This window comes from Mchenga conophoros, linkage group LG3 (genome assembly GCF_057382185.1).
Source record: "Mchenga conophoros isolate Kocher_MC1m ecotype Shallow Benthic linkage group LG3, M_conophoros_male_GT1.1, whole genome shotgun sequence".
Lineage (NCBI taxonomy): Eukaryota > Metazoa > Chordata > Actinopteri > Cichliformes > Cichlidae > Mchenga > Mchenga conophoros.
In genome coordinates, this window is record NC_140528.1 from 57276687 (window position 1) to 57302368 (window position 25682).

The following is a 25682-nucleotide window of genomic DNA, read 5'->3' on the forward strand; positions in this document are numbered from 1 at the left end:
CCTGTTCCAGTGAATTCCTGTGCAATATGACTAAACATTTCACAGTCAGCTGTTAGTGGTAATAGAACAGAGCTGAGGCGCATAGTGCACAGAGGTCGCCAAATTTCTACAGAGTCAGTTGCTACAGACCTCCAAACTTCATGTGGCCTTCACATTAGCTCAAGAACAGTGTGTAGAAACCTTCATGGAATTAGTTTCCATGTATACCAGGCTTACATCAGCAACAATGCAAAATGTTGGATGCAGTGGAGTAAAGCACACCTCCACCAGCCACTAGAGCAGTGGAAACATGTTCTCTGGACTGACGAATCATGCTTCTCTATCTGGCAATCTGATTGATGAGACTGAGTTTGGTGGTTGCCAGGAGACGGTACTTCTCTGATTTATTATGCCAAGTGTAAAGTTTTAGGGAAGGCGGATTATGATGTGGGGCTGTGTTCAGGAGTTGGACTCGGCCCCCTTAGTTCCAGAGAAAGAAATTCTTAACGCTTCAGCATACCAAGACATTTGGACAATTTCATGCAGTTCGGGGAAGACCCCTTGTTCCAACACTCCAACATGGCTGCACACCAGTGCAAAGCAGGGTCTGTAAAGATACGGATGAGGCCCTCTTGTTCAAACATCAATGTGTAAACTGCAAATGGTGGGCCAGCATCGAGTATAGGATGTCAGTAAAACTCACATGTGTGTGAAGATACAAAAACTACACTGAGATAAATTAAATTATGTTGTCAATACAACGAGCTTAATTTGTTCTTGTTCTACAACTAACACATATGAAAATATGATTAAAGCCCAGCGATGATAATGGACATGGTTTTCACTTCCCCTTCTCAGTCAGTGCTGCTTACCGCTCCAAAAGGTCCTGATTGGATTTGATATAATCTGACAAGCCGGCCAGGTCACACACACACACACACACACACACACACACACACACACACACACACACACACACACACACACACACACACACACACTTATTCCAGGTCATCTGATACACACAAATGCACAAGCTTCTGCAGACTCACTAGCTGACTTAAATGTATGACTCTTCATAATGCAGCAATACTAGACAACTTTACGGACTAAATTCCAGGATGTAAACAAAACGAGAAGATGGAACAAGTCGTAAATGTGGCAGTTTGGTGCAGAAGATTTGCCTCTCGTCCCTCTCACCAAAGCATGGTAAGTAACCTGAAAATAAAAACAATGACAGGCATAACAAGGAACACCTTGTCATAGTTAAATACTGCAAATAAAATTAGATAGACATGAAAAATGAATTAGCCGCAGCTGAGTAAGAGTAAAGTTGCAAAAATCGGATGAAATCCACTGCTTCTTTAAAACGTCTCAAGCACAAGTATAAACGTGTAAAATTCACACACCGAGAATCTGCAAAATCTGAGTACTAAAATCCTGTTATAACGCTATGAAATATGAGATATTTGAGAGCCAGGCCACTTGGATTTATCTTTTTGTGTTCATAGCACTGATAATAATTTTACACGAGGATTATGAAACAGTACAAGGTCACACCAGATAATCCTGTTGTACCCAGCTGATAAACTGTTGACATGCTTTCAGGTATAGTTACATTAAAACTCAAATATCTGTTACTGGAGTTTTTACTAACTAACCTGGTTGAAGAGAAATTTGCTGGCAGGTATCTTCTTCTTTAAAATCGGTAAGAATGCATTAGATTTTAAGATGTCACTGGTGTGTAGAAAACAAAGTCAATAAAATCGCATATCATGGACAAATAGTACAGAATAAACTCCCCGAAGAAATCTGTAAGGATAAAGTAGCATCCAGTAAATTTACAAATGCAGTAGCTGTAAGTACCCAAAACGATCATTACCACCGCCTGCAAACCATGTCCACATGTGTGAACATCTGGACATCCTTGATTGCATGTTCAGTTTTTGTAGTTACACTGTAAAACACGGGCTCTGGAATCCCTCTGGCAATTTTTTTTTACAAAGGCTTGTTAATTACAAATTAATTAAACTTAGCTTTAAGCAGTTTTTAGACATCTTTTTTTCCCTCAAGTATTTGAGGATATAATGCAAAGAGTTTGCTTACCCTATTTAATTCGTCTTTAAAAGAAAGAAAAAGAAAACAATTAATATAATGTTCTGAATTAAACACCTGCAGATGTAAGGTTTGATGGATGGATGAAATGAATAATCCAAGAAGAAAAAACAAACCAAAGCGCAGAGAGAAGGACACGGGCTTCACAAAGAAACCAGAAGGACTGAACAGGAATACGAAGAGAACTAGCTCAGAAACAATAAAACAATTGAAACTAATTAGTGGTCTGCAGGGAGGAAAACAGGCACGCAAGTTTAAAACACTGAGGATGGGATCATTTAAAGTGAAACTATACACAAAACTACAAGCTCAGACTTCCTCAGCTCATTAGGTTCAAGTGATATTCAGAAAAAGACCGTTGTCTTTGTGACTGAACCGTTGCTTTCTTGGTAATTCAATCTAATACTTTTCTTTATTTTTAATGTTTTCTCAAATTTATTAAATTAACTTACATTTAAAAGATTTATAAGTTATGTCACCATTTCTCAAGCAAGACAAAATTATTTAGGTTACAGCTGAGTGGAGAAGAGTAAAAAAAAAAGTCTCATTATTGTCCCACAAAAGCATCAATTTCCTCTAAGTCAGAACTAAACTTGATGAGACTTGGAGTCAAATATCCTCAAACCTCTACAAAAGACAATCTAGATGGAAACACTGTATAACATTTCCCTGGTGCTTGCTGAATGTTTTTGAGGAAAGGAGCTCAAATGACAGGCTTTTCTTTCTTTCACTCATCTAAATTTTAGGGAAGCAACACTTTCACTTTCAGACTTTCCTCACCAACCTTCCTGTGAGCCTTGAGATGCGACAGCAACGCCGTGCCTTCACCTCCTTACCTCAGACATGGAAGAAGACACCAGAATCATCTCCTGATTTCTGCCTTTCCTACTCTGCTTTTATAATTAAGTCATCTCCCTCAGCTCATCCTCCTTCCTCCTTAAATCCATGTTGCTGCGCTCCAAATCTTCCTCCTTCCCTCACACCCCTTTCCTTTTGTGGCTTGTTGAGGTTCCTCTTCATCCTCCTGGCCTCCTTGTGCTTACTGCCCTGTCCAACCCAGGCAGCTTGGTTTCGGGTTGGAGTGGTGGGGCCCTGGGGATGTGACCCTCTCTTTGCCAAGGCCCTTCCCAGTGTGGCAGCACAGCTCGCTGTCAATCGCATCAACAAGGATGCCTCACTGTCCTATGCTGTAACATTTGAGTATGCAGTGCTGCAGGTACACAACTGACCGAAGCTCCACACATGATTCACTACTAGCATTATATTTGCTGATATACATGAACCAAGTACATTAAGATTATGGGCTACTCAGCAAGGAAAGCTTTGTTAGCAGTGTTGGGGAGTAACGGAATACATGTACCGCTGTTACATATTTAAAATACAAAATATGAGTAACTGTATTCCGTTACAGTTACTGTTTAAAAAGGTGGTATTCAGAATACAGTTACTTTTTTGAAATAAAGGGATTACACGGCGGTCTTTTCCTGTTTCATATGTTAGGCTATGGTCTCTCTATTTTTGGTAATTCCACGCCGATGGAAACCCAAACAAAACGCACATTAAGAGGCTCTAATGCCTGTGTCTCAATCTTGCGTCTCATAATGATGTGAAGAATATGAAGTGTTTAATATGAAGGCAGTAGGCAGAGTGTTACAGGTATTGCTGTAAAGAATGTAGCCTCATGGGCAGTGTAGTCCGTGCTGCAGGGAGAGTGGACTGCCATACCTGTTATGTGTCTGTGAGCGCGAGGAGGGAGAAAAAGGAGATTGGAAAAGTACGAGCTGTCACTGAGAAGAAACGGGAGCTGGAAGCATGTAAATATAATAATAACCACTGCAGCCAAAAAGAGAGCCTGACGAGCTCAGTTGTAAGTAACCTATTAAGACTCGACTGTACACCGTGTTCGTGTTTTCCTCCGAAACAATACTTTTCGTTGGAGCAGCCTTTCAACGCCTCTCTCTGTCTCTCGCTAGCAAAGTTGACCCAGACAACAAAGTAAAGCTAGTTTTGGCTACGAGCCCGACACAGAACCAACGTATTAGCCAGAGGTCCCTTTACTACGGTTCAGAGCCGCGGACCTGTTTTATATACGCGCAGAACAGTTTTCTATACAAGATCGCTGCAAAAAGTGCAGCCTAATGTCCACCCAACTGTTGCTCATTTTATATTAATATTTAAAAATGTAGTATGGCGAGTAACCTTCAGTAATCGTAATAAATCACACAGCAATAGTACATTCATGTAGTTGTAAAAAAGCATGACAATATATTAAGTAATCCAAAGTATTCAGAATACATTACTGTCATTGAGTAACGTAACGGAATATGTTACAAAATACATTTTGGGGCATTTACTCTGTAATCTGTGGTGGAATATATTTTAAAAGTAACCTTCCCAACACTGTTTGTTAGACAACCAAAGTTAGCTTATTTAGCTAGCAACATTAATCTATAAATTAAGCCAAATAAACAAAAAAACCCAAAACAGGAACAAGCATTCAGAAAGTATGCAGAGGCAAAGAACACCTTATATTAAAGAAATTGCTCATCATTTAAACAGTATGCCACTATAATTTAACTTTGCATGTGCTATGCTGTTGAGTAGCTTTAACACTGGAAATCTTGAACAAACCTATATCCTTGCAAATATAATTTAGCTGCTCTACACTGCATGAAAGAAAATTGATGCATGGCTGTTTCAAGTTAATTTACCTTGTTTTTTTTCTGGCTGGTTTGTTTCAGTATTAATTTTTGGATTATTGGACATTTTTTTCAGGAGCCATGTGAGACATCCAGGGCACTGGAGGCATTTGTGGGTTTCCACACCAAAGCTTCAGGCTACATTGGCCCAGCCAACCCAGGCTACTGTGATGCTGCTTCAATGCTGAGCAAAGGCTGGAATAAAGTAAGCTGGAATGTGTCTACTACGCATCTTTAACACATCAGGAAGAAAAACTAATCATATTTTGCTGTGATTTGGTCTCGTTACAAACCCTTTTTCTTGTCTACTGTAATCTTCCAGGCACTGTTTCCTTGGGGATGTGTTGGCTATGAGTTGGATGATGTTCGCAGCCATCCGACTTTTGCTCGCTCGATGGCAAGACCTACCTGGGTCCTACTTAGTGTCATGAGCTACTTCAGGTGGGCTCACATTGGCATCATCTCTTCCTCTGAGGACATCTGGATGGAAACAGCAACCAAGGTTTGAAAACCTTTGTTTTCACATTTGGACTCCAAAAACAGCCACAGGTTTCTGAATGCTGCCTAGATACCTAGAAGAGTTACAACATCAAATACCTGATCATAAAGCCAAGACTATCAGTCTTTGAAGTTTTGTCTAGGCCATGTTTCTCTATCATGTCCAGGTGGCTGACGCCTTGAGGAGCCACGGCATGCCGGTCAGACTGGTCACTTTTATGGAGAACACACCTCACGGCATCAGACGAGCTCTCACCAAGGTCCGCAAGATGAGTGAAATACGAGGTCAGTATTCATTTATATTCATTTAAGTCTCAACTCACTTGCGCTCAACTGGATATTCGATGGTCAAGTAGTCATTTCTGTTATCATCTTCATTGACCCTGACCATCTGATGATGAAATTTATGTCACTTGCACCTGAGTAGACATTTGCAAACTAGTGGATTAGCGAAATCTAAATGAGGGTTTACGCAATCGAGTTAGTAGGAAGTACCTTAAACCTAAATTTCTTATGCAACCCTTGTGGTTGCATAAAAACTTCCAGTTTTTTATGGTCTGCAGGAAAACAGTTTTCAACTTGCTTGTGCTACAACCTTAGTAAACATTTTCCTGATTATTTAAGGACTCAGTTGCTAGTGTCATATCAGACTGAGTACAATATGAAATTTTGATAATTGAGCTCATTTTGATTATAAAGGAAGGAAATGCATATTGGCTAACAATTTGTCAATCAGTAGAAAAACATTTACTTTTTTTCACATAAAGACAATGTCAGTCAATGATGAAACATGTCAGATCTTGATGTTCAGTCTCATTTCTCGTCCCAGTTGTGATCCTCTGCATGCACTCGGTTCTGATTGGTGGCACAGCCCAGAGGCTTCTACTGGAGACGGCCTACGATATGCAGATGATTGATGGCTCTCTAGTGTTTCTTCCTTATGACACACTGCTCTACAGTCTGCCCTACCATAATGTGACCTACCCAGCTCTGAAGAGAAACAACAAACTGCTGCGGGCCTATGATGCCGTGCTGACCGTCACCATCGACTCACCCCGGGTGTCGTTCTACGAGGCTTATAGAGAGGCCATGGAAAGAGGAGAGGTGGCGAGTACGTTGAAACCCCAGCAGGTGATGCACGGAAAGAGATTTTAATACATTAAGCATTGTCTTTCTATTGAAGACATTGCCATAAGCAAAGCAGCTGAAGTTGACATCTCTGTGTGTGCTGTAGGTATCGCCTCTGTTTGGTACCATCTACAACTCTGTCATCTTCATGGCTCATGCAGTGCATCGGGTTCGGGAGTCCAGGGAGTGGATGTCTGGAGGAAATTTGGCACGACAGAGCCAAAACTTGGCCTTCCAGGTAATGAGACACAGCACTGGGTCTACTTTTTTTATGCCTAATTCCTTGCTGCTGTTGTAGGCTTTCCATCTATTTCAGTTTCTGAACCTGGTTTACTGTACAATATAACTCTAAAAAGTTACTTTTCTCAATAGGTAATATAGTGCATTTCTGTATTAAATTATTTAATAAAATAGAATAGCCTATATGATAAGATGAGAAAGATCTATACAAAGGATAAACGGACGTACCCCTTTTTTTTTTTTCTTTTTTTTTTTGCAGGGCTTCAGTCACCCAATTACAACTAATGGGTCTGGAGCAGCTCTGCTGGAATACCTCATACTGGACACAGATGGAATATCTTGGGAGCTGAAGCCAACACACAGGTATTTAAGAGCTGAGATTACATGTTTAGTGTTTTATTGTGTCTGACTAGGAAATGAAGGAATGAAGGCAAGTCAAGAGAAATGCTGTACTAGTGCAGATACCATTCAAAATTAACAACTGATCTAACTGACTAATGACAGGGTCGACATGGAGATCGGTATGGTCCGCTTCCTGGGTAAAGACATCCATTTCCCTCGAGGTTATGGACCCAAGAAAGACGCCTCATGCTGGTTTACTCCAGGAGTCATCTGCTCAGGAGGTGAGGATGTAGCAACTTTGACTTCGTCCATTGGGTTACTGCTGTGAAGCTAGAAAAGGCACCAACACCACAAATACAATACATTCAAGACTGTGTTTCAATGACTTAAATGACTAGCCTATTAAAACTCAACACTTTCCTAAAAAGGCATAATTTTAAGCCATTATAAAATAATGAAATAACAATAAAACGGTTGAGTTACACAAAAAAATCCTAACCCTTAAAATAGTTATTGAGGAAATTAGCTAAAAGAAGCAAAAACCTGTATTTTTCTGCGGTAAGGTTGGACATTTTAACAGAGGAGTCTATGGGGCTTGACTCATGAAGGCAGCCCTTTGTGGCCATTTAAGGAACTGTAAGTTGCTGCTTGGCAAGGACCAAGCACACATCTATACACAGTATGTCACGTTGATCTCTGTGCTCTGGATGTTTCAGTGTACATTTGATATATTTAAGAATGATACATGACACTTCAAACAAATATATAAATATATGTGCAGTTCCAAGAAAGTGTTTGTGTTTTGTTTCAAAAATTTCATTACAAGTATTTGTACCGTTGGAAGTGTCATACCTACTTCAAAATTGAATTTAAACTAACAATTAAAATTAAAGCTTTGACAATATAAGCTAGTAAATGTTTGCATCTAATTACAGATTATTTTAAGATAAAATTTGTTTTTCGACTTCTTCTTCTCTGTTCCAGGAGTGGATTTGTTCTCAACCATAAGTGTGCTCCTTGGGGTGATTGCTGCCTTTATTGTTGCTGTGCCACTAATTTACTGCATCAGGTACAAAGATGTCTTAAAACATGATGTTATTGAATATTAGTATAAATTAAAATCTTTCCAGGTAAAAACTTTAGAACTTATCATCATGTAGCTGTTTTTCTGATATCTCCATGCCTCAAGCGTTAACTTTCATCAACCTCCCTTATTTCCATCAGGCGACGGATAAATCAGATCCGGCTGGTCAGAGGTCCCAACAAGATTTTACTTACACTGGCTGATGTCACATTCATAAACCCATCGCTTAGCAACAAGGTCAGCCTCCTTCTACTTAGAATTCTGAATTCTTAATTTAACATTTTCCTGTATTTATCCAAACTGATAATATTGCGTGATGTAAAGTTGAAACCGACTGACAAATAATTTTCTTCCTCTCTGTAGAAGCTGAGTCTGGATGACAGTAGGACTAGCGGCATGAAGAGCACGTCTGAACGCAGTCTTGCCTCAACGATTTCCACCCAATCGCCAGCCACCTACGAAAACTCCAACGTTGTAATTTTTGAGGCAAGGCCATCCATTTATGAGCTGCAGTGCAACAGTTTCGAAACTGTACAGAAATAAAACAGTTACAGATTGCTCCATGTAACTCATGCAGCATTGGTCCAGCATGGATGTGCAAAAAATACTAAAATTAAATTGATTTACATGGCTTAAAAGCCTAAAAAGATGTCTAAGTATTTGCGCTGTTTGGTGTTTTTCTCCACTAGGGGGACTGGGCGTGGCTGAAGAGACTTCCTTATGGGACATTTAGCAGCATCAATCCCAAAACAAGTGATGTGTTTGAACTGGTACGTGATATTGTTACATGACAAAGTAGATATTTTTTTAGTTTAACTACTTTTTTCATAAAGACAACATCTGACAACCTCCCATGTATCCTTAATTACATGTTTTGAAAAAACCTTAGTTTACATGATTAAAGTCGTGGTTTGGCGTCCATTAGAGTAGTTTCTGGGTTTCCAGCTTCAGGGATTTCTCTTAGTAGGCTTTCATGGAGTAAAGACTTAAATAATGTCATACATTTTTACCGAGAACCAGAAAAAAATGTCAGTGCACTCACTGCCACCATGAACATGAGTATGAGGTTCTCAGCTGATGACATGGTGTTTTGTTGCAGAGACAGATTCAGTTATACCTTCTTCTTGTTGTAATCCTTGGTCTTATAAGCCCAAAAACGTGAAAATCAAGATGTTTCTGTCTGCAGATGAAGGACATGCGTCATGAGAACGTCAACCCTTTCCTTGGCTTTTTTCATGACTGTGGCGTATTCGCCATTGTGACTGAGTTCTGCTCCAGAGGCAGCCTCGAGGACCTGCTCCTAAACGAAGACGTCAAGCTCGACTGGATGTTCAAGTCATCTCTGTTGCTGGATCTAATTAAGGTGAAAGGCAGATAGCAGGAACACGAGTATTTTTTGGTATTTTTTTTAGACAAGGAACATATCCTTGTCTGCAGTCAGGATTAATCAAAGATTTTTAAAATGTTATACTTTTAAGGGTATGAAGTATCTCCATCACCGTGGAGTGTCTCACACTCGTCTAAAGTCTCGCAACTGTGTGGTGGATGGACGGTTTGTCCTGAAGGTTACAGATTATGGCTACAATGAGGTCCTAGAGGCTCAGAGGTTCCCTTATATTGAGCCACATGCAGATGGTGAGACAAACTATGCAACAGGAACAGTTACTTGAAAAAAGCACTACCAACCTGTTTTTAAAATAATGCCCTCATCTTTGTGCAAGAGTTACTTTGGACTGCTCCAGAGATCCTGAGGAGTGGCCAGGCAGGACTACACGGGACTCTACCCGGTGATGTGTACAGCTTCGCCATCATCATGCAGGAGGTGGTGGTGAGAGGGCCTCCATTCTGCATGCTGGACCTGTCTGATAAAGGCAAGAGAATAGCTTCACAATAATAAACCTCCCAAAGCTAGTAGAAACGCACAAGTCCAGACTCAGAGAGATTAGACAGCTTCAATTCTTGACAAGATTAGATTCTTCTATGAAAAGATTCCTCCAATTTAAAGGTTCCAGCAGACAGAAATCTAGAGTGAACCTGTGAACATAACATGCAACTTAGCAAAGAACCAGTTTTAAATTGTATCTTTGGGTGCTTGGGTACTAGCAGCTTAGTTTGTTCCCATTTCTTTGGTTGAATGTACAAAAAATTCAAAAGACATGAGGTCAGGAGAGAGGAGCACATTGTGTTTACAGTCATCTACAGTGGGGCAAAAAAGTATTTAGGCAGCCACCGATTGTGCAAGTTCCCCCACTTAAAATGATGATAGAGGTCAGTAATTTGCATCAGAGGTACACTTCAACTGTGAGAGACAGAATGTGAAAAAAAAATCCAGGAATCCACATGGTAGGATTTGTAAAGAATTTATTCGTAAATCAGGGTGGAAAATAAGTATTTGGTCAATAACAAAAATACAACTCAATACTTTGTAACATAACCTTTGTTGGCAATAACAGAGGTCAAACGTTTACTATAGGTCTTTACCAGGTTTGCACACACAGTAGCTGGTATTTTGGCCCATTCCTCCATGCAGATCTTCTCGAGAGCAGTGATGTTTTGGGGCTGTCGCCGAGCAACACGGACTTCCAACTCCCGCCAACAGATTTTCTATGGGGTTGAGGTCTGGAGACTGGCTAGGCCACTCCAGGACTTTCAAATGCTTCTTACGGAGCCACTCCTTTGTTGCCCGGGCGGTGTGTTTTGGATCATTGTCATGTTGGAAGACCCAGCCTCGTTTCATCTTCAAAGTTCTCACTGATGGAAGGAGGTTTTGGCTCAAAATCTCACGATACATGGCCCCATTCATTCTGTCCTTAACACGGATCAGTCGTCCTGTCCCCTTGGCAGAAAAACAGCCCCATAGCATGATGTTTCCACCCCCATGCTTCACAGTAGGTATGGTGTTCTTGGGATGCAACTCAGTATTCTTCTTCCTCCAAACACGACGAGTTGAGTTTATACCAAAAAGTTCTACTTTGGTTTCATCTGACCACATGACATTCTCCCAATCCTCTGCTGTATCATCCGTGTGCTCTCTGGCAAACTTCAGACGGGCCTGGACATGCACTGGCTTCAGCAGCGGAACACGTCTGGCACTGCGGGATTTGATTCCCTGCCGTTGTAGTGTGTTACTGATGGTGACCTTTGTTACTTTGGTCCCAGCTCTCTGCAGGTCATTCACCAGGTCCCCCCGTGTGGTTCTGGGATCTTTGCTCACCATTCTCATGATCATTTTGACCCCACGGGATGAGATCTTGTGTGGAGCCCCAGATCGAGGGAGATTATCAGTGGTCGTGTATGTCTTCCATTTTCTGATGATTGCTCCCACAGTTGATTTTTTCACACCAAGCTGCTTGCCTATTGTAGATTCACTCTTCCCAGTCTGGTGCAGGTCTACAATACTTTTCCTGGTGTCCTTCGAAAGCTCTTTGGTCTTGGCCATGGCGGCGTTTGGAGTCTGACTGTTTGAGGCTGTGGACAGGTGTCTTTTATACAGATGATGAGTTCAAACAGGTGCCAATCATACAGGTAACGAGTGGGGGACAGAAAAGCTTCTTACAGAAGACGTTACAGGTCTGTGAGAGCCAGAGATTTTCCTTGTTTGAGGTGACCAAATACTTATTTTCCACCCTAATTTACGAATAAATTCTTTACAAATCCTACCATGTGAATTCATGGATTTTTTTTTTCACATTCTGTCTCTCACAGTTGAAGTGTACCTCTGGTGCAAATTACTGACCTCTGTCATCATTTTAAGTGGGGGAACTTGCACAATCGGTGGCTGACTAAATACTTTTTTGCCCCACTGTATAAGACACAGTAGGGGCTCTTTGTTGCTGCACTTCAGCCAGTGGATTTGGAGATCTTGTCAAAATTGATGGAATTATGAATGCAGAAAAGTACATTCAGATTTTGACCACAATGCAATACTATCTGGAAAACATTAAAATGGCAACATTTTCATTTTCCGGCATGATAATGATCCCAAACACACTGTCAGTGCAGTAAAAATGATACCTGGATAGAAAAATGCACAGTGGAGCACCCTTAGTCATGGATTTAGTCATTAGTCATTAGGGCCCGGACCTTAACATTGTTGAAGCATTTTGGGATCATCTAAAGGCAGCCAACATCCAAAAGAAGAGCTTAATATGTCCTTCAAGAGATCTGGAAAACTATTCCTGAAAACTACTTAAAGAAATGACAAGAAGGCTGCCTGAGAAAGTTGAGGCTATGTTGAAGAATAAAGGTGTTCATACCAAATACTGACCTTTAGGCTGGTTAGAACTGTACAAGCTCTGTTTCTTTCTTATATACTGTATTTCTATGTATGTTTGCAGATGTTTCAATACATCACTGCACATATGTTCTTAGCCAAATGGGGGAGGTGTAAAGTTGATCAAAGTTGTTTCCTTCTGGATCAGTTTACTTACCAGTACTGGCATCCTCATTTAACTGGTGTTTCTGTGTTTTAGAAATAATAGAGAAGCTGTGTAAGCCTCCTCCTCTGTGCCGTCCAGTGGTCAGTCCGGACTATGCTCCAATGGAATGTATCCAGCTGATGAAACAGTGCTGGAATGAACAGCCAGACAAGCGGCCGGTCTTTGATGAAATCTTTGACCAGGTAGGGCTATTACAAAATATACATTTTTATTTTGAGAAAATATGTTTGAAATAATATTAGAAATAATTTCTTGGAGAACTCTGGTGGGTTTTGAGGATGTCGTTCTCATTCCAGTTCAAAAACATCAACAAGGGGAAGAAAACCAACATCATTGACTCTATGCTGAGGATGCTGGAGCAGTACTCGTCTAACCTGGAGGAGCTAATCAGAGAGCGGACAGAGGAGCTGGAGATAGAAAAACAGAAGACAGAGAAGCTTTTGACTCAGATGCTGCCTCCGTAAGTAATTATTTTCAATGGTATAAAGATGAGGATAATGCTGTTACCTTTACACGTTATTTGATACCTGGCTCTTTCCTCCTGTTTACCTGGCCACAATCACACATATTTTCACTTTTTTTTCCCAGGTCTGTGGCAGAGGCTTTGAAGGTGGGCGGGACAGTTGAACCAGAATATTTTGACCAGGTGTCACTGTATTTCAGTGACATTGTTGGCTTCACCACCATCTCAGCTAACAGCGAACCCATTGAAGTGGTCGATCTCCTCAACGACCTCTACACCCTCTTTGACGCCATCATAGGAAACCATGATGTCTACAAGGTGATAATCTTTTATGTAGTCGTACTGTGGCTTCTGGTATTAAATCTCATCACATGACACTGATGCTTATTCATTTCTGATCTCCTCCAGGTGGAGACAATAGGCGATGCTTACATGGTAGCGTCAGGTGTTCCAGTTCCTAACGGCATCCGACATGCCACAGAAATAGCCAACATGGCTCTTGACATTCTGAGTGCTGTGGGGACCTTTAAAATGAGACACATGCCTGATGTTCCAGTGAGGATACGAATAGGACTTCACACAGGTATTAAAGCATTAGTGCAATATGTGAAGGAGGGTTTTTAGTTGTACAGTTGTCAGTATAGAGTAATTTGAAGTAATGTACACTTCATGGTTATTTAAAATGTAAGCATATATGATGTGTCAATGATTTTTAGCATTTTTATTGGCACAAAATTCGATAAACTACCCGAAACCCAAAGCCATTGACTTTTAACCATTTAGAATATGGATACAGCTACTTTGCTGTCACACAAGTTTCCCTCTGAAGCCTCAATTTGAACCTCTTGGCTGTTGCCAACTTGTCATCAAGGTAGACATATGTAAAAGAGGACCCTCCTTTATTATTATTTTAGTCCAAACTGAGCCATAAATTATATGATTTTCAGTGAGACTTCAAATTGAAGTCATAAACTCATCACAAAAAAATGTACTAACTGACTCACTGGCAAGTTTATTAGGTTAAATATCTAATCAGCCAATCATGTGGCAGCAACTCAACACATTTAGACAAGGAGAAATTGTCAAGTTGACCTGCTGTGTACGTATGTGTTGTAGGTTCGTGCGTAGCAGGTGTTGTGGGTCTCACCATGCCTCGCTACTGTCTGTTTGGAGACACAGTGACCACTGCCTCTCGTATGGAGTCCAGCGGGATGCGTAAGTTGCTAATCTATAAACGGAAAAATCAGTAGATGGATGAAATAGCCAGACATGAACGTGGACTTGTTGTGAAGTCACCTTTCTTCACCTGGAAATGTATCTTTTAAACATTTATCTGTTACAGCTTACAGGATCCATGTTCATCAGAGTACAGTGAAGGTCCTCCATGAACTAAATCTTGGCTACAAGTTGGAGTTGAGAGGAAGGACAGAAGTCCGGGTACAGCCCTTAAACACAAAATATGGGTTTCACCATTATGATCAGATGAAGTGAAAATACAGCCTCTTATAGTTTCTTTCTATATCTTTCTCAGGGGAAAGGAATAGAGGAGACCTACTGGCTCGTAGGGAGAGATGGGTTTACCAAACCCCTGCCTGTTCCTCCAGACCTCAAGTCTGGGTAGGGATAAGTGACTTTTCTCCTTCTCCTGTGTTACTCTGCCTCTTCCTTTTTACCCTCAAGAGTACTGCACTGGTCCATCCACTAAAAACAATTCCCATGCTTGTTTTAGTGTAAAAACAGCAACACATCATGCCAAATTCTCTCACAGATAGAAATTTTAGTGACCATTAAATTATGTACAGATGGTTATTGTTGAATGTGAAAAATTAAACAAACACAAATAGGGAATGTAACATTGCATTTGGGATGATGAAATAAACACAACATATAGAAAAATCCAAATAATTCAGGTTTATAATAAAACTTAAAAAAAACCCTTTCAGTTATTAATTGCTGTGTGTGTGATGACGTTTGTGTAAAGCTTTTTTAAGATTGGTCCAATTGTTGGGGAGCAAATAGTTTACATAAAGACATATACAGACATGCGCCATGACCATAATAGTAAGAAGTGCAGGTCAAACCCTACCTGACCTTTTGAGCTACTGTTATTTTAATTTAAAGACTACAACAGGAACCAGTTAATTTGGAGGGAATTTTTCAAAATAACAGCTCCTAGTTTGTTCTGAAAAGTTTACAGAAATATATCAGATTTTCAAAATAAATGACATCAAGTAGTTATTAATGACAGCTAAAGCAAAACAAAAACAAAAAATACCCAAAACAAACAAACAAAAAAAACCTTGCCCATCTACATTATAAATAATTCCACAGACTTATCAAAAGTATGAAGCTGAAATTTATTTTTAAAGCTGCTTTCTTTAAAAATGGACAGCAAAGAATAAAATGTGTTGGCTTCCCTATCCTACATGTGTTTGCAGATGTCTTCAACCTTACACAAATTATGACAAAGGTTGCACCCACTCCACCAAGATTGTTTTCTCTAACCATTTCCGAGTATCATCATGGGATAATTCATAATTTCGACAGCAAAACGGCACCAATTTAATGTCTCTGATGCGGAAGAACAGAAATTACTTCTGGTACCCTGGGATGCTTTATCGGATTTCTGATAATTCACTGGAGAAAACTTCAAAACGTATATTTTAAAGGGTCCTATCATCATGTGAGATCAGTCAAAATGTGTTTAGGCTCATTGTTAGCAGCTCCTAGTTTGATTCCAGGCCCATCTTCTATTTGTGATTCCTTCCTCAACTTTCTTAAAAGTTTGAATGTGAGAACCCGAACCATCCGAACAAAGCAAAATAAGCTCTTTAAAAAGGAAAAACTGAGAACTGTTTAGATTCTGGCTGGAAAAGCAGGTAGGGGAACTGAGTTGCTCCAAACATACTCTTAAATGTCATTTCATCAAATCTGAAAAGTCAAACATAATTACTAATGTTTTCTGTCCATGGTGGTTAAGTTTAGATGCAAAAACTGGATGAAAGGTTGAGTTAAAAGGAGAAAACACTGACTGCAGGTATCCATCAGAATTAATATTGCAACTGTGTTACTGCTACTAACAAAACCACAACTTATAACTTACAACACATTTAGGTCATTTCAGACATTTGGAAAAAAAAAACCGCTTACTTTTTGGAGTATGTAGTTTTATAGAAGTTTTTACACATTCACATTTATTCCCATTTACAGCTGTGAGTTTGTTGGTAATGGCTTGGTGTGCCTTGTTCACTTAAACTGTACACTGAGCACAAGATTTCAGCCTTACAGCATTACAGGATAAAGCTGTGGACCTAAGCAGTGGCTATTACTATAAATCCACCTGTCAGCTAATCTGTTCTTTGGAGAGAAAGCCAAGCCATTGCAGGACTACACTGTGTGCATATGTGTGTGCTGTCATCACGCTGTTCACTTCATCTCAACAGGCAAATGGCCCATGGGCTGCAGATGGCCGAGATAGCCCAGTACAAGAAACAGAAAGCGGAGAAACAACAACAAGAGCAACTTGCAAAGAAGAAAAACTGAGGTAATGTTATGCATTGTAAAAAAAATGTATAACATTACTGGCTTGGTTGGCAAAGTTACTCATCATTGGGCAAACATATGTTGGGGAATGAACTGTCTCAGTGCAGTTTGTTTGCATTTGATTGGGTCTTAAATGTGACACCTTCAAAGTTACACAAGAAATCTTAGCCACAGCATGAAGCAGCTTGTCATATAAATGGGAATCTGGTACAATAGCTCTTTGAGCTTTTTCAAAAAAAGGCCTGAGCCAACATATATGTTTCCCAACCAGCTGTTGAGCGGTTGCTGGAGCTTGCTTGCTGGTCCTAAAGATGATGTTCTGCCAATAACCTCCTTGCAATTGCTTTGGTCACTACCAGATTGCCTTGGTTACCCATAGTTGGGTTGGCAACCCATAGTTACATGGAACTCATCAACTTGTAACTGCAAACACTTTTTAACAAACCACCAAACAGTAATGAAACTTTCAAAAATAAGTTGTGCCTTAGCACTGAAACCAGCATATTTCAAACGGAGAAACTTATGGTCCCAATTTCTAATTTGTCAAGTCCTGACTGGGGCCTATTTATTATGCCAATCATTATTACTTGAGAATTATTGATCATACAAAAAGCCTGCAGACATGAAAAAGTGGTTAGGAAATCTAATGTTTGAATAAATTTCTTCTGTTCATTCATTTTACCGTTACACTGTTACTCATATCTGATGTGAAGTTTCTTGCAGCTTAAACTAAACAAAAGATTTCCTGTGGGATTTTGAAGTCGGTCAAGAGACAAGTAAATGCAAACAAAAACGGCAATATCTAAAGACAGTTCAAGGGAGAGATGTGGGGATTTTGTCCATTAAATACAGGGAGTGCAGAATTATTAGGCAAATGAGTATTTTGTCCACATCATCCTCTTCATGCATGTTGTCTTACTCCAAGCTGTATAGGCTCGAAAGCCTACTACCAATTAAGCATATTAGGTCATGTGCCACTCTGTAATGAGAAGGGGTGTGGTCTAATGACATCAACACCCTATATCAGGTGTGCATATTTATTAGGCAACTTCCTTTCCTTTGACTTGACAGGCTCAGAAAAGTCAAAAATAGTGAGATATCTTGCAGAGGGATGCAGCAGTCTCAAAATTGCAAAGCTTCTCAAGCGTGATCATCGAACAATCAAGCGTTTCATTCAAAATAGTCAACAGGGTCGCAAGAAGCGTGTGGAAAAACCAAGGCGCAAAATAACTGCCCATGAACTGAGAAAAGTCAAGCGTGCAGCTGCCAAGATGCCACTTGCCACCAGTTTGGCCATATTTCAGAGCTGCAAAATCACTGGAGTGCCCAAAAGCACAAGGTGTGCAATACTCAGAGACATGGCCAAGGTAAGAAAGGCTGAAAGACGACCACCACTGAACAAGACACACAAGCTGAAACGTCAAGACTGGGCCAAGAAATATCTCAAGACTGGTTTTTCTAAGGTTTTATGGACTGATGAAATGAGAGTGAGTCTTGATGGGCCAGATGGATGGGCCCGTGGCTGGATTGGTAAAGGGCAGAGAGCTCCAGTCCGACTCAGACGCCAGCAAGGTGGAGGTGGAGTACTGGTTTGGGCTGGTATCATCAAAGATGAGCTTGTGGGGCCTTTTCGGGTTGAGGATGGAGTCAAGCTCAACTCCCAGTCCTACTGCCAGTTTCTGGAAGACACCTTCTTCAAGCAGTGGTACAGGAAGAAGTCTGCATCCTTCAAGAAAAACATGATTTTCATGCAGGACAATGCTCCATCACACGCGTCCAAGTACTCCACAGCGTGGCTGGCAAGAAAGGGTATAAAAGAAGAAGAACTAATGACATGGCCACCTTGTTCACCTGATCTGAACCCCATTGAGAACCTGTGGTCCATCATCAAATGTGAGATTTACAAGGAGGGAAAACAGTACACCTCTCTGAACAGTGTCTGGGAGGCTGTGGTTGCTGCTGCACGCAATGTTGATGGTGAACAGATCAAAACACTGACAGAATCCATGGATGGCAGGCTTTTGAGTGTCCTTGCAAAGAAAGGTGGCTATATTGGTCGCTGATTTGTTTTTGTTTTGTTTTTGAATGTCAGAAATGTATATTTGTGAATGTGGAGATGTTATATTGGTTTCACTGGTAAAAATAAATAATTGAAATGGGTATATATTTGTTTTTTGTTAAGTTGCCTAATAATTATGCACAGTAATAGTCACCTGCGCACACAGATATCCCCCTAAAATAGCTAAAACTAAAAACAAACTAAAAACTACTTCCAAAAACATTCAGCTTTGATATTAATGAGTTTTTTGGGTTCATTGAGAACATGGTTGTTGTTCAATAATAAAATTATTCCTCAAAAATACAACTTGCCTAATAATTCTGCACTCCCTGTAGAAAGTCCTCTTTTTTTTTATCACTGACAAAACTCAGTTCTTCTACTTTACAAGTTTTTAAAATGAAAATGTCACATGTGGACCATTCACCACATCACTGTTGTCACTCGAAATGTTTGAGCTAATCATAAACTTAATTTTTTAAAATTTCATCTGTTTAAGGTTCTTACCCCATCAGAGGGAAATATTCCCAAAGCAAGCTTTTCGTTTAATGTGGTGATGTACCGACACCAACTGACCTGGGCTGAAATGTGAAATCTGATATGTCATGGTGCTTCTTCATACATGTCTACAGTACAGATGTTTTATTTTCATTAGTGCACCTCTAAATTGACTATGTACTGAGGAAACACCACGAATGTCTATATAATTGTTTGTATTTATGACCTTGTCTGTATAGATGTTATTTCCAATGTTTACTTCCTTTTTTTCTTTTCTTAAATGTACAGTCATGTGAAAAAGAAAGCTTTCACAGGAGTCTATGCAGTTGTGTGAAATCTATGTTTTGCTTGTGGTCACTGTCCTGTTACATTATCCATATAGGGCCAAACTTTATTTGTCAGACAGATTTCCTGACACCTCTGAAATACCTTGGTATACAGAGGAGTTCATGGTCAACTCAATGACTGCAAGCTGTCCAGGTCCTGTGGCTGCAAAACAAGCCCAAATCATCACCCCTCCACCACCGTGCTTGACAGTTGGTATAAGCTTGTTTATGCTGATGTGCTGAGTTTGGTTTTCTCCAGACATGGCACTGTACATTATGGCCAAATATTTCCTCATTTGGTCTCATCTGTTCAAAGGACATTGTTCCAGAAGTCTTGTGGTTTACTCGACTTGGAAACTTAAGCTATTCTTTTTAGAGAAAAGGTATCTTCTGGCAACCCTTCCAAACAAGCCATACATGTTGAGTCTTTTGCTAATTGTGCTGTCGTGAATTTTAAGTTTGAACTAACCGAGCCCTGTAGAGTCTGAGATGTAGCTCTTGGATTTTTTGCAGTTTCTTTGAACATTGAACATGATCTGACCTTGAGGTGAATTAGCTGGGGTGTCGACTCCTGGGAAGACTATGACATTGTGTTAACAAGCACCTGAATACTCCAGACCACCAAACTACTGAAACTTCCGCTCTCTGATACTTCCCATTGGAAGCAGTGTACTTAGTTTGTCGCAGGATTTCAGAGAGTCCTGTAAAAACTTTCTGTTTCGCATGATTGTACTTGTTGTTAATTCCTGTGTTTCAAACCTTCCAAAATGAACTAAAGCCATCAAGAGACTGTGAAGAAACAGTTACTATAACTTCATGCTCAAAGTTTCTACTGTGTTGAAGATATATAGATACAGGTTGAACTGGGGTTGGCCTATGCTTTCACGTATTACCAGTTTGTAATTCTAGAATTCAAACTAAGCCATTAGGAGCACATTGCTTTTTAAAATGGCAGCATAACAAAGCCTCAATAAGGAAATAGGTGTAGCTAGTTAAAGTAAAAAAAAAGCAGCAGTACACACCCAAAAACATCTAAACACATAACAGTAATTAGATTTTGCAGATGGTAATTGCATAAAGTACCTTTAAAGGTATTGTTCAACATCCTGTTAAAAAGTCAGATTAATGCTACTTTAGCAATTTAGCTAACTAATATCTGGTTAGCTAAAGTGAGCTAAACAACTTGCTAGGCTATGCAGATATTAAAAGATATGAAAATTTTGCCTAACTTTCGAAAAGTCATCTATTTGGCTGTTTTAATTAATAAAACAGTTTTTGTTCTGGTTCCAGACCTAAAGCTAAGCTATGCTAATCACTACCTGATTATAGGTCTTATATGGATACGAGTGTTAGTGATTTCGTCGTCATAGCGAGAAACTAAAGAAGCGTATTCCCCAAAATGTTTCATTTTTTCTTTTATATCTTTTTTGTAATAATTTACTCATAGCTGAAGCTAATTCCAACATTAAAAGAAGTAATCTTTTCCCATCTTGCGTTAATGTTCTGTTCATCTTTCCTTTTTCTTCCCCCTTTGATTGCTTCTCCTCTTCCTCTCAGCACCAGCATTTGCATTCCGAGGAAGCAGTCGAAGGACATGAAGCTAATGTTTCACAAGGCAGTGAAAAAAATCTCGCAAGTCCGTGTCGTGACGCAGCTCTACATGCAAGAAGACGACGACAACGTCATGATGACGCATCACTGAATGACCTGTAACTCATGACTTTACCTCAACTGGACACCGGACAGTATCTCCAGCCTCCGCGCTATTCCAGTGGGGAAGAGCAATACGATTACCATCTTGAACCTCCAGGGACATAAAACATGAAACTCTTTATGTCCTCACTAAAATTTGATGGTGATTTTCCACAGAGGGCAGTTGACAGGAGGAGGATGTGGCTAGTGAAAGTATCATTTCAGATTGTGTTTAAGTCTGTGTGCATTAGCGGCTTGAGCCAGGAGATGTAGTCCAATATGGAGCTATGAATAGAGGCCAGCAAGTCTAGACTCAGCAAAGCAGGGATCTGCAGAAGCTGTCTGTCAGCAGCTGAGGGGCAGAGCTAATCCAAACATCCCATTCCTTGGTTTCTGTCTGAAGGAGGAAGAGATGAGGAGAACCCTGCATTTGTATTTGAATAAATACTTATGTTTAGGTACTTGCAGTCCCTACTTGTAATTAGAAAAGTGAAAGGAAGTGAGTCATTGTCAGCAATGGCAGATTATTAGATTTTTTTCAATTTTTTTCCAAAAAAATTTTCCGCCAAAATCATATAAAGGTAGTTAAAGGTTAAATCTTAAAAACACTTTTTTTGTTTTACTGCTAATATAAAACCCAAAGATATTAAAGTTACAATAAAAAAAACCTAGGAAACACTTGGATTTGGATTATTTTAAATTATTAATTTAATCTTATGTTACAAAGGAAACACTCCTAAAATTAAAAGTCTGGATAAGGAGCAATGGTGATTCTGTAGTGTGTTGGTGCCCCTCCAACCAATGTTTATCACCATTAGCTTATAAAAAGAATAACCTACAAAAGAGTTCAGAGGCAGCTTTTATTACTTAACTACAAAAAGATATTGCCCATGTTAGCTGATTTTACCCTTCAAATCACCAATTACTGGTGTCTTAAATAATGTGAGGTAAAACTTTACTAATGCTTATTGCAGTACCAATGCCCACCTCCAACATCTGGTTTACCTTCGGTTACTAGAGCACACACAGAAAAGATTATTGGCCCTCATAAACAGTAATTTCTAATATGGACAATATGCTTGGTAGAAACTGAATGTAAACCACTGAACCAACATCATTTGACCAGATTATTTTAAATTGAATGTTTTACATTATACATTTCTAATAAAAAATTACATATACTCAAATTGCTTAAAGTCAACATTTTGGGCATAAATATTGTTTTGAGTGTGGTGATTGCAATGATGCTGCATGTAGTTTTTAAAGGTAAATGTCTACGTTAGTTAAGTCGAGCACTGCCTTAGTTGTTACGATCAGTTTTAATCTATGCAGGGTTCACTATGTTGGCATGCACTACTTCTTCTTCTGAGATTTTCCATCTTGAAGCTGTTTCCCTTTGTTTACCAGAGTTTTCCTGAAATAAATGTTACATATGTTTGTTCAAGTTCAGTTTACAGTTTAATTTGTGGTCATATCTAAAACCAGTGTTAACTGGACTTTTATCTATCACATTTGTATAACCCAGTGACTCCAATAAAGTTTTTATGGCTTCTAAATAGGTACATACACTATATTTCCAAAAGTATTCATTTGTCTGCCTTCACAGGAATATGAATTCGAGGGACACCTCATCCTGAATACAGGGTTTACTATGATCATAGCCTTTGTACCTGTAACAGCTTCAGCTCTTCTAGGAAGACTTTAAACAAGGTTTTGGAGTGTTTATGGGAAGTTTTCCTGGCTCACAGTCTCCACTTTAATTCATCCTAAAGGTGTTGAGGTCAGGACTCTGTGCAGGCCAGTCAAGTTCTTCCACACAAACTCGCTCATCTATGTCTTTATGGACCTTGCTTTGAGCACTGGAACACAGTGGAACAGAAAGGGCCCACCCCAAACTATTCCCACAAAGTTGGGAGTACGAAAAATGTCTCAGTGTGCTTATGTGTTAAGAGTTTCTTTTACTGGAACTACTCCCGAAAAACAACCCCACACCATAATACCCCTTCGGCCAAACTTTGCACTTGACACAATGCAGTCAGATGAGTACATCTCCACTGCTCTAGAGTCCAGTGTATGCATGCCATACACCCCTGCATCCAACTTATTGATGAGGTCTACAAAGTTAGAGACGATATCGAGGTTGGGTGGTGGTGCTTGTTGGCTGGGTATGCAGGAGCTGTCAGCTGTAAAGTCTGTGAGGAGAACTGTCACTATCCTGAATGCACAATGGCCTGGAAACCATAAAGACCTGGATGGCCGCTAACTTTCTGCTTCTTAATTCAGATAAAACTGAGGTTATTGTACTCGGCCCTGAAAATCTTAGAAATATGGTATCTAACCAGACTCTTACTCTGGATGGCATTACCTTGGCCTCCAGTAATGCTAAGCCTTGTATGAAGCTCCTTGGCCATGGAAACCTATTCTATGAAGCTCTCTACACACTGTTCTTGAGCTAATCCAAAGGCCACATGAAGTTTGGAGGTCTGTAGCATTTAACTCTATAGTGAGTTGCCAACCTCTACACACTATGCACCTCAGCATCTACTCACACTGCTCTGTGAGTTTTGGTATATCCTGCCCACACAGGAAATCGCTCTGTCAATCAGTGACATATGTGTTTTTAAACAAGCCTACAGTGCCCTCTAGTGGCCCACTGTAGCATAAACTCAAAGGGTTTTTAAGCGATAGTACAGATGGTGTCCTGGAGGCTTTGGAGGATTATCCTTGCTCATCCTCACTGTGCATGTGTGGTCTAAAATCCATAAATTGTTAGACAGCTTGCCACTCCCACTTCTTTACACACACACACACACACACACACACACACACACACGTCACTATAATCACTCTACAGCAGGAGTTCCTGACATTCATGGTTTGAATACAGTCATATGATGTATGACTGTATGTTATGGTTTGGGGCTGCATCTCAGCCAGTGGTGTTGAGGATCTTGTTGAATTTGATTCAATTATAAATGGATCTGGAAAGTGCCTAGTTGGCTGTGGCTTCATTTTTCGACATGACAATGATCCCAAATACACTGGCAGAGCAGTGACAGCATACCTGGATAGAAAAACACACAGTGAAACAGCATCAGTCATGGATTGAAGCCCAGACCTCAATATTATTGAAGCAGTGTGGGATCTAAGGCATCCAACATCCAGAGAAGAGCTTTGAATGTCCTTTAAGAAACCTGGAGAACTATTCCTCAAGGCTGCTTAAAAAAAATAGAAGAAATCTTCACCAAGATTTCAGGCTGTGTTGAAAAATAAAGGTGGTCATACCAAATACTGACTTTCAATCTGGTTACAATTGTAAACTCTGCTTTTACTCTATATACTACACTTTCCATGTGATTTTTCCGTATATTCCTGCATGTATTTTACATTTTGATAGAAAAATATAAAGAAATAAGGTGTGGCAGAAGACTTTTGCGCAGTACCAGTATCAGAATTACTTCACAGCGTTGGTAACATGCCCCAGATTGTCCCACACAAGCACACCCTTCCACCTACATTTACTTTTTTGATATCTGGTGAGCCAATCTCTGCAGTTCTTTGAAACTTCATAGGCAGTGGTTAGCTTTGCTTATACATCACAAAAAATCACAAAAAGTACTAATATGATTTTTTCAGTAAATGAAAAGTCGGTGTATCACCACAGTTCTTACAACGGATCCAAAATGAGAAAACAAATGCACAAAATGTAATAATTTTATCTCAATTTATCTCGAGTACTTTTACCGACCTACACTTCCAGCTGGTTTCTTGTACTCATCAGGCTTTTTGAGTATCAGTGGCTCAAAACCTTTGGACTGAGCTGCTGTCACCCCTTCATTTTATTGATTTAGATTAGAGGAGGGAACCACCAGACACCCCACAGTATATTATCACAATACTTCACTGTGATTAGATAGTGATTCTTAACATTTTGCAACATGCTGAGCATTGAAATAACATGTATTGTGATTTATCACATTGTTTTTTAAACTGTAAACTTTGTCTGTTTTATCCAATAAGATTACGTTATCTGACTTCATTTCACTTCAGTAACGGTGACAAATCTTGAAAAATCCCAATCTGTAGCGGTCTTCATAGCTCATACATTCTGTAGGAATAAAACCAGCTGGCAGCCAGTTGAGTCGAGTCGCTTCAAGTTGTTCTCATCAATATAAGGCTCTTTCAGGCTGATGAAATCATGTTGGAATCTGTGACTGCAGTCAGCCTGAGTCAGACTGCAACTGTTTGCAGAAAGCTTGCCTCCTGTCAAGCGACCTTTGCAATCACCTTGCAGTCAAAAGTGGTTGTGAGTGCGCAACACCCTCAAGCTCTGGGTAACCTGAATTCGAAAGTAGCTTCGTCAACCTAAGTGTGTCCAGTGCAGTTTTTTTGTTTGAGTCGGTTTAATGTAAGTTTTTCTTGGTGTCTGATGTTGTATTGTTCATGTATGCATGTGTGTTTTCGATTCCTCCATCAGACAGCGAAGACTACCCGGCATGCTGCTGTTATATACCAGGCTATAGAGCTGCTGATTACAGCCGTATCAGAGGATTTACACGGTTTGTGTAAATCCTCAGTTT

General features: G+C 39.9%; 1 protein-coding gene across 3 annotated transcripts; it reads left to right on the plus strand.

The window, feature by feature from the left end:
* The first annotated feature begins 960 nt into the window (after positions 1–960).
* gc2 (guanylyl cyclase 2) lies at positions 961–22668 on the plus strand. Of its 3 annotated transcripts, XM_085264081.1 has the most exons (25): positions 966–1188; positions 2841–3310; positions 4870–4998; positions 5116–5295; positions 5459–5576; positions 6121–6422; positions 6526–6657; positions 6919–7022; positions 7164–7282; positions 7986–8070; positions 8226–8322; positions 8449–8571; positions 8775–8855; positions 9272–9448; positions 9564–9720; positions 9807–9956; positions 12558–12706; positions 12821–12984; positions 13113–13305; positions 13396–13570; positions 14104–14202; positions 14330–14424; positions 14519–14604; positions 16431–16531; positions 20968–21105. In XM_085264081.1, the coding sequence occupies exons 2-24, from the start codon at positions 2897–2899 to the stop codon at positions 16528–16530; spliced, it is 3429 nt and encodes a 1142-aa protein (XP_085120207.1). In that variant the 5' UTR covers positions 966–1188; positions 2841–2896; the 3' UTR covers position 16531; positions 20968–21105. The 3 variants fall into 3 exon arrangements, with proteins under 3 accessions (XP_085120215.1, XP_085120199.1, XP_085120207.1); XM_085264073.1 differs by lacking the exon at positions 16431–16531 and having other exon boundaries at positions 965–1188; positions 20968–22668; XM_085264089.1 differs by lacking the exons at positions 2841–3310; positions 16431–16531 and having other exon boundaries at positions 961–1188; positions 20968–22668.
* Positions 22669–25682: the final 3014 nt, after the last annotated feature.

Bases quoted from the DNA above. Each gene is read 5' to 3' on its own strand.
- gc2 (XM_085264073.1), top strand. From the start codon at position 2,897: ATGCGACAGCAACGCCGTGCCTTCACCTCCTTACCTCAGACATGGAAG. The intron at 5,577-6,120 runs GTCAGTATTCAT...TTCTCGTCCCAG, and splicing joins CAAGATGAGTGAAATACGAG to TTGTGATCCTCTGCATGCAC. The intron at 6,423-6,525 runs GTGATGCACGGA...TGTGTGCTGTAG, and splicing joins GTACGTTGAAACCCCAGCAG to GTATCGCCTCTGTTTGGTAC.